At 26.2% G+C, this 9,497-nt stretch overlaps 2 protein-coding genes across 11 annotated transcripts in view; one reads left to right on the top strand and one right to left on the bottom strand.

The window, feature by feature from the left end:
* Positions 1–6,771, top strand: part of LOC100168266 (F-actin-monooxygenase Mical) — a 37,265-nt gene extending 30,494 nt beyond the window's left edge. For 4 of the 6 annotated variants that reach the window (XM_029489739.1, XM_029489741.1, XM_029489742.1 and 1 more), the window contains 5 exons: positions 1,614–1,764; positions 1,836–1,950; positions 2,013–2,119; positions 2,455–2,616; positions 2,724–3,227. In XM_029489739.1, coding sequence (XP_029345599.1) covers positions 1,614–1,764; positions 1,836–1,950; positions 2,013–2,119; positions 2,455–2,616; positions 2,724–2,842 — 654 coding nt within the window. In that variant the 3' untranslated portion in view covers positions 2,843–3,227. Of the gene's footprint in view, positions 1–1,613; positions 1,765–1,835; positions 1,951–2,012; positions 2,120–2,454; positions 2,617–2,723; positions 3,228–6,333 lie in introns of those variants that run through there. The other 2 variants (XM_016802652.2, XM_016802655.2) reach the window with 2 other exon arrangements.
* A 317-nt stretch (positions 6,772–7,088) lies between these two features.
* Positions 7,089–9,497, bottom strand: part of LOC100159368 (SPARC-related modular calcium-binding protein 2) — a 24,460-nt gene continuing 22,051 nt past the window's right edge. For all 5 annotated transcript variants that reach the window (XM_008182650.3, XM_001949265.5, XM_029489744.1 and 2 more), the window contains 5 exons: positions 8,017–8,139; positions 7,770–7,947; positions 7,621–7,705; positions 7,326–7,506; positions 7,089–7,263 (listed from right to left, as the gene is read on the bottom strand). In XM_008182650.3, the coding sequence (XP_008180872.1) occupies positions 7,190–7,263; positions 7,326–7,506; positions 7,621–7,705; positions 7,770–7,947; positions 8,017–8,139 (641 nt within the window). In that variant the 3' untranslated portion in view covers positions 7,089–7,189. The remainder of the gene's footprint in view (positions 7,264–7,325; positions 7,507–7,620; positions 7,706–7,769; positions 7,948–8,016; positions 8,140–9,497) is intronic.

Genomic DNA, 9,497 nt, shown 5'->3' on the forward strand with positions numbered 1-9,497 from the left:
TTTTACTGTCCTAAAAGATGATGACAGACACAAAAAAAAATTTTAAAAAATTAAAAAAAAAATACACATCATTGTAAAATCAATACATTCATCGTTTCACTCAGAATCTAAAATAAAATAAATTTTTCTTGAAAAATATATCTGGCCATAATTACGTCAATTTTGCGTTTATAATACAAGTTGATAGATCAAAATTACTTGAAAAAAATCGATCAATCCCAAAATAATACTCAAAATAAGGGTTACCATTAAAAAAAAATTAAGTTATATTGCACGTGCGCAAAATACATGAGTTAAAAAAAATTGTCAGTCATTTTTGATTCATTAGTCTAGTTGAATTTCACACAAACAGAATTAAAAATATTTACTGGGTAATGAGTGATAAAGTGTTCCCTGTTTCTGTGAGCCCACTGTATTTATGAATAGCTTAAATATCTTAGTATGATCTCAAACATCTAAAATGAATTACAAAATTGGTTGAAATACATTTGTATTTGTCTATTTTCAAATGTAATTTTTTTTCAATGTTGTTTTAACATACTATTTGTAAACTGTGTGTATAAAAAATAACATTATAATGAAATTACTGTTTAAATTATTCAACATTTGTTTGTTACTTAGTATTTTCTAACTATATCATTTTTTTTTTGGAACAGTTTAAATTAATTATGATTGTTGTACAACACTACAACATAATATTCCTTTTTTATGAATTAATAACTACAGTAGACGCCACTTATAAGACTCACGGATATAAGGTTCAGTCCCTTATTAGACTCAAAATCGTCTGGAACGGTCCGGACGTATCCAAATACATTAAAAAAAAAAATCGGTTATAAGACTCAAATTTCGTAAAATAAATAGTAGAAAATAAACTTTTTTGGTTATAATTTAGAAATAAATTGGTATTGAAAAATTAAATAATATTTGTGTTGATTATTTCTAGTTTCTGTTGGTACCTTATAACGTAAAATAATTTTTATCGCAGATAAAAGTTCACATTTATCGCAACGATTATCGTTATTATAGTGTACTGATAAAATAAAAATATGTAATAAAATAAAATTTATAAATACGTAATTAATTTTTTTTTTCCACTTCGCCTATAAGATACATTGGGTTATGAGACTCACTTTGTACTGGTCCCAAAGTGAGTCTTATAAGCGGCGTCTACTGTATTAGTAAAATTTGTAGTTTAAAAAAAAGTGTATGGAAATTGTTTATTGTTTTATCATAATATATCCATATCTAAAATATCAAAAAATTATTATTTTATGAGATTGCAATTTAAGCCGTTTCTTCATCATGCATTTTTGACTAATTAGATATTAGATATTAACCATCCATTTAAGATACTATAAAAAGATTTGTGTTCCTCAGGATAAACTTCAATGATGTATAATATGATAATACTGAAATGTTTATATGTTTTGCTTTGTTTAAGCTTACCCATGCACTAAATTTAACACACATTAAATCAACATTATTTTAACTTTTGATATTAATATAATTTAAGGTTTCTATTAAAATTGAAAATAAAATAATGTGATATTTAGTTTTAATTAATTTTAATTCTTGTTCACTACAATAGTAATAAAATATTTTCTTTTTAGGATAAAAAGTTAATTCCAGCTGCTGGAGATAAACCTGTACAGTATAAATCAAATAGTGAATCTGAAATCAGACGTCGCTTGATTGATTCATTGGCTCCGCCTATACCGCCACTACCATCATGCTACGATATTGATAATCCACAATTATTAGGTACTTATTTGAAATGTAATATTAAATGCTGTAATAAGCATATAAAATTAAACTAATTTTTCTTCGTATAGAAACAGTTGTTGATGAATCCAAGAAAAACAAAGTTGATGATGACAGTATTCAAAGCGTGGATAGTAGAATGTCAAAGTCTGAGATTAAAATTGCTAGGCAGTCCCAGCGCAAAAGGTATTGTACACACAATTTGCAATTTTCTTATTTTACGGTTATATAGTTGAAAATGATTAAAGGTTGCGTATTGCACAAGAAATTCAAAGGAAATTGGAAGAATTGGATGTTAAGCTGAAAACTTTAGAAGCTGAAGGTGTCGAAGTAGAGAAGAAGCTTAGAGGAGAAGGTAAAGAAATATTTGTTGCATTTAATATTTTTAATTATGTCATTAAAAATTTAGTGAGATTCATAAAATAATTCTGAATAGATGAACTAAGTTATTGTTTGTTAATTTATTTATTATATAAAACTGTAAAAATATATTTTCAATTTTAGCAAAAAAATAAAGTGTACTTCTCTATATTGTAAAACTGATAACAATACTGATCTCTGTTTAGAATTGTTTTTCAAATGCAATGGTTTATTTATTAATTTTTTAGTTTAGCAACACCAGTTGCTTCTGTGACTTGCTCATTTCTACAGTTGTATATTATATTATATTGATTTTTATCTTTAATTTAGGAGGTGAAAAAAATGAGGATGAACCATCTCTTTTGCACACTTATTGTGAATTGATGAGTGAAGTGAATCGATTGAGAAGGGAAGAACGTGAATTAGGATTACAAGCACAAGAATTAGAAATAGAAGATAATCTAGCAAGGTGTGAAACAACCAGTGCCAATGGTAATTACAATTTAAAATTGCATGTTTTAAATGCTTTTTGATATTTTATTATTATAGAATGATGTTTTTAAAAGATTTTGATCAAGCATCATTTTATAAAATTACAGAGTTTGGCTCTGATTTCAATTGTTTGGCCAGCATTCACCGCACAAACCATATTCTTACAAAGTTATTTCCCATATATGTCTTAATAGTATTCTATTACTTCAATTTATTTATTTCCTAAATCACTTAATATTTAAGTAATCTAACTATGTATTATAATAATTATTAATTTTAATCAAAATGTTGTTTTTGCTATAAAGATATACTAATGCTATTAATAGTAATTATTTAAAATACTTTAACAACAATTTTACTCACTTGAAGAATAATTAATATTTATTTTATTCAAATAATAATAAATGTTCTGTAAATTTGAATATTATCTTAGCTCATCTTATCTACCCATTAACAATAATGGTATAATATTAAAAACAAATTAATTAAATTAATATATTAAATCTTCTATTATTTCGTACATGCACATCCACTATATGTCATATTAACGCCAATTTATCAGAGGTGTAGGCATGATTTCATTTTTAAACATTATCAATTAATTTAGACATCTAGAATATAACTAGACAATAAAATGTTAATTGTTTGCCATATTGCACTTTTTATATTTGTACATTATGTATGGAAATCAAAAAGTTAGTATGCTTGTAAAGTGTACTTCTACTTTTGTTAAATATTTTAGATTATTAAGTAATTATAAAGGCCTTAGTATAATTAATAAATATTATACTTGAGTTTTTAACAAATAATTAATTTTAACAGTTCAATCAACTAACATATTAACTATTAACAATTTTTCAACTATAATTTAGAAATAATTTACCATAGTAAATTGTTATCATTACTTCTACTAGAACCAATATATTTGACTAAATTAAGAAAATATATAATATTTATAAATTCTTACTGAACTTAAAATGCATTCCTTGACAACAAATTTAATTTATGATTCCTATTTTTATTCTTCAAAGTTTATTCATTCTTACTACATAATTATGTTGGATTTTTAATCATTGTTTATTAGAAAATTTGTTTGAATCATGAATATTGTTTTGTTCGTCAGAAATACTGTATTTAGAATTTTTTTTTAATTTCGAGTTAATTCGAGTTGAGTTCCAATTATTATTACGAGTCAAATCGAGTTCAAAATACAAGTACTCGACAAATGCTGAGTATTAACCAAATTTGAGTACTCAACAAATGCCGAGTATGAAAAAAATTTGAGTACTCAATAAATGCCAAGTTGTTGAAAAAGGTCGAGTGAAAAAGAATATATAGTCGACATTTTTCCAAAGTCAAGTACTTGACCAACGCTAGAAGTGTTAATTTTTCAATGTGCTTAAAACAATTTTTAAATGTACAAGTAATTTAACTCTGTTAATATTTGTTTTAAGAACAAAATTTGATTATTTTTATTCGATGGATGATATGTGAGAAAGTCATTGGTTTGAATGCATGCGTTTAAATAAAAAGCATTCAAGGTGAAAGATGTTAAAATTGTTATATACCATAGTTTTAAAAGATATATTAAGAGGATGACACACACACATGTGTCGTCTCCGTCTTAGAACATGGACAATTTTATGTTCTCAATAATTAATTTTACTTTGTAATTTATAAAACGAGTGAAATTACCTCTTATAAAATTTAAAGATAAGATTATTATTTAGGGCATCTCATAGGTTTTTTATTTTATTTTAATTTTAAAACAGCGAGTTATAAGTTTTATAAAATTGTAAATTGTTTGTACATCTTAAAATACTCATAACTCACTTCAAAATTGAAACATAATAAAAATCATATGAGATGCCCTAGATAATAATCTTACCTTTAAATTTTATAAGTTGTCATTTGACTCTAATTTTAGGAGTTACAGAGTAAAATGTATTATTGTGAACTTAAAGTTTGCAATGTTCTACGTTTGTAAGATGGAGACAACACATCCGAGTGTGGCGTCCTCCTAAGATAAACCAAATACATCCCAGTTATTTTAATTATGCCTATAGCCAACTATTGTCAAAGAGATAAGATAAACATTTTATTTGGAGTACCCATTGCATACGAAAATTAATAATTAAATACAAAGTTGTAGAATATTATAACCGCTAAAATTGTTTATTTGGTTAAAAATATAAATCTGTACAACAATATTAAGATACCAAAGTATTTATGTAAATTAGTAATTTTCTTTAGTAGTATTCGATTAAAAATGTTAGCTGAAATATGACATTTGTTGTTGGGTGATGGTCAGCATATAGGATACCACTTTAGAACAAGATACTCTAGATAAGTATTTTAATAGTTCTGATATTCAGTAAAAGTTTCATTATTAAGTAGTTCTTGAATTCTGCCTTTAAATAACTCATAGTTACTTATTGTTTAATTATTAACAAGCTTAAGATTTTATAGCAGATTGTGAAATACATTTTAAATAAAACAAAAAAATATAACTTATAACTTAACTGTCAATAGATAAGTTCAGACAATGTAAAATTAAGATTATTAAAATATAAAAATATATTATCATACAATTTTATTTGAACACAAAACATTCAAACAGGTGTACCTCACCTGATGGTATGGTATGGTTTGGTGGCATGTATGTATATCATAAAGTAGTGTAAATATTTGTTTTTAAAACTTAAAAAACTTAAAACAATCTGATCCTCAAAATATCCGTGGTAACCAACAAACCAACCAACTTAAATATACAACACTATGTATATCAAACACTTTATATGGTAAGCTAACTTCATTTTTATGTTAACAGTATCAACATTTCAGTATGTAATTTGTGTTATCAATTTGTAGTAAAACATACGTCTATGATCATAATTATATGTTATAAATACATTTATATTAAAAATTTGGATCCTTAAACGAATAGAACTGATACCTTTAGCTTAATTTATATGCCGTATGAAAACTTTAAATACATATTTTGATATTATTACAATTACCCAGGGCTTTCATTAAAAAAAATTTGCTAAACATTATTTATTGTTTATGTTTGTTCCTGTTTGTTCCTGTTAATATAATATGTTAACTATTGGACTAGTTTAAATGTACAAATGGTAATTTTTATTTTTTATAATTTAACACTTAATTAATAAAATGTACTATTTCTATTTAAAGAATAACTATTACTCTTTAGTATATAAATTCAACTTTTATAAAAAATTTCTTGTAAATAATATTTTCTTATAGTATATTATAATATCTGATGGCTTAGTTTATCTATTGATATTTTATTTGTTTTTTATTTTTATACTTATCCATTATAGGTGACCGTGAGGTTAGAAATTAGTATTATATATTCATGGAATATAGAAAATACAGTCTAGTCTATTTACCAATAATATTGATGTGAGCAAAAGGGTAAAATGCATGACAATCATACACAGTGTACAGTTTTTTTATTTTATGTTTCTTATATTATTGATCTGTTCGAAAATTTAAAAAATTTACAGTTTCAGAGCTATATTACAAATCATAGTAATCATGCTATGCATAAAATATTAATACATTTTTTTGTAGGCTTTATTTTTCTAATATGTTTTCATTATATTTATTTTTATTATTATTTTAAATTCATATCAAACATTTAAACAACTACTTTATTTTTATTGATCTAATTAAATTATTTATTTTTTACAGACAACGATTGGAGCAAATTGTCAACAGCTCATTAGTTATAATTACTCAGCTATTTACGAATAATACTTGTACATTTTTGGTTAGAACATCGACAGAATCCCTACTAACAGGAACTTATAGCTCATATATTATTTAAGTTTATTTATGGAACAAATAATCATATTATATTTATTTTTATACTTGTTTTATTATTTTGTTTGTATTATAATTAAGCTAAAGTGTGATAGTTTTATTTTAATCAACGAGTCAAAGCTTTAACCCAGTATGTAAAGTTATTTAAGTTTTAAAATCCTAAGCCAAAGCTAACAATTTGTTTAATACAATTCATACAGTATTGATTTTGTATAATCTGTGATATAATGTTTAGATGTATGACTCAATTGGGCCTTATATTTTAATTTGTAATATAAATATTATAAAAATTAACTTTTCAAATTTTTTAACACTACTTATCTTATTTTTTTGACTTTCATATTATATTATTTTATTATTATTTTTAACATTAATTCATAATATTCTCTAATTATTATTATTACGATGGTAGTCTTACTATTTTTAAGCATAAAAATGAATTCAAATTATTTTTTGAACACTATTAATAATAAAACTTTTATTTTATTATAAATTAGTTAAATACAAATCAAATATATATATATATATATTATAAATAATATTATAAAAAAGCAATATAGTATTTTCAGAAAAAAAAGTTTATATAATAATACAGTACATATTATGTTGTATATGTAATATAATAGAAATAATATGATAAAGCTGTTAAATCATAATTTACAAACAGTCTTAATAAAAATTAATTTTGCTGTATTTTATTTATTTTTATTATCTGGTTTACTGTTTAGTCATCACCCTTGAGATATGATTCAAGTGGATTAGGACCTCTTCTTTTGGCAATTATTGTTGTGTTGGATTCTGAAAAGAAATAAGAATTTTTCTAAAATTCGTTTGTCATCATAATTTATCTAAAAATGTACCATTGGGTTGTGTTTGAGTCTGAACATGATTAACATTTAAACAATTCAACCATTCTGTAAAGCCAATTTTATTATCATGATTTACATCACAATGTCGAGGCAGTTTTTTTCCGCACCTTTTCAGTTTGTTGTTGGCTGACATTTCTTCGCGAAAACTCTTCCATTCTTTGCGCTCCAACACCTTTTATTTTCAAAAGTAATAGTTTAGAGTGTTAATATTACTAAATTCAGAATTATCATGTATTCAGAATACATAAGAACTAATGTTGACGTTAACATAAATTAATCCACTTACATTATTGTGATTTGTATCCAAAGAATGAAAAATATCTGAAATTATCGATTCATAGTCACTAGCAAATGATGCGTTATTGTTTTTACTGTAACAATTATAGCAAAATATTAGTACACTCATAAATTAAATGCTACTAGTGTACAATAAACCTGTGTTTGTGTCTTAAATAATCCATGAGATCTTTTAAAAAAATATGTTTTTTATGCTCTGGACAGCCTTTCATTGGACTTGAAAGTAATGGAATACCATCACATTTAGGATTAGAATCTTTCACTGAGGTTCCTGGTATTGGTTTACCAGTGTCTTCTTGCGCGCACCAACAATAACCTAAGTTCAATAATAAAATACAATATTTTATATTCTGATAATCCTATTGAACCTTATAATTGTACATACCTACTGATTTGTAACACTGAACATGTTTATATCTTCCATCAACAGTACATTCTGGTATGTACTTGTGAGATGATGTTGATGGATCATCCAATGCTTCCTGTCTGTCCGTTAAACAGTCGTTAACTGAAAAAAAATTTTAATTAAAAATTTTTTTCAGCATTAGTATATTTGTTAAGTATGGATGGCAATTTCCCACTCTGTCACCCTTTGGCTACGCCCTTTATAATATGTATGTAGTTTTTTTTTTTTTACTAAATTTCATACACAAGACACTTTACCACCACTCCAGGTCCTAAGTCTTAAACTTCACAGTCGAATTAATATTTACAACAAAAAAAAACAAAAATGGGGTCTTAGAATTAATGTACCCATCTAGTACAGTAATATGTAATATTGTAATATAGGTTAACCTAGGTACCTATGTCAGGATTCACAAATATTTTCGCATTGGGCGTCACAAATCTTAAGGAAGGCCATGCGCCCATGCACCAGCTCCACCCTCACGAATTAAGATTTGTTTTTTTAACGTTCAATGTATATCAGCTATATTTTTTACGTATTATTACTTAGACCAATGTATTTGAAACAAATTGCTGCAACTCGTGATTCAAAAGTTGTAGGTTCCGACGTTTTGCAGGTAGAATCTCTGATTAGTCAGATAGTCTCATACTCTGATGATTAGGTTAGTAAGGTATAATATTAATAAATATGATGTTAAGCAGTTAATATTCTTTACTCTATGGTTAAACCGATTATTATCATTTTATGATATTTATATATTCAGTGAAGGTACTAGGTACTCACTCACTATATGTCTATATGGTATATATACTAAACCAGGTATTAAATATGCGTGTATCAGCGGTATTGTATTGTAAGTTGTAACCATAGACCTTATACTATAGTACGGCCTGCTTTTCGTTGGCCTTAATATAATATAGACAAGAACTGGGTAAACATCTCGCAGTGATGTAGGCTGTCTTGAAGACCAAATACAATTATTATAATATTATTATATACACATCTTACATTTTTACCGTACTACGCCTCGGACTACCACGGCTTACCACGACCACGATCTAGAGGTATAGGTTGTCTGTGGGCGCGGTACTATGGTATGTGGGAAATCGGAATTCGGGACATCAAAACGCTTAAGTACCTATATTAAGGTACCTTATATGGTACATTGGCGGCATGCGCCCGACGCCAAAAAGTCGATCATTTAGACACGGTCGCTATAACTTGCGCAGGTACCATATATTTTAAGTAGTAAGTACACATCTTGCGTCTTGCGTATTTCGTGCACGATTATAATACCTACAGATAACGGTTTACAGTTTATGGTTAACTGACTAAAACCGAGTTTCTAGTTTTCCACTAAACCGTGTCGTGTGAACTGTAGTTTTTGAATACTGAATAGAGGGTAAGCCTCGTTCACACGGTGACACTCATAGGCGTAAACTGGGGGGGGGGGGGGGGGG

This window comes from Acyrthosiphon pisum, chromosome A2 (assembly GCF_005508785.2).
Source record: "Acyrthosiphon pisum isolate AL4f chromosome A2, pea_aphid_22Mar2018_4r6ur, whole genome shotgun sequence".
NCBI classification, from domain to species: Eukaryota; Metazoa; Arthropoda; class Insecta; order Hemiptera; family Aphididae; genus Acyrthosiphon; species Acyrthosiphon pisum.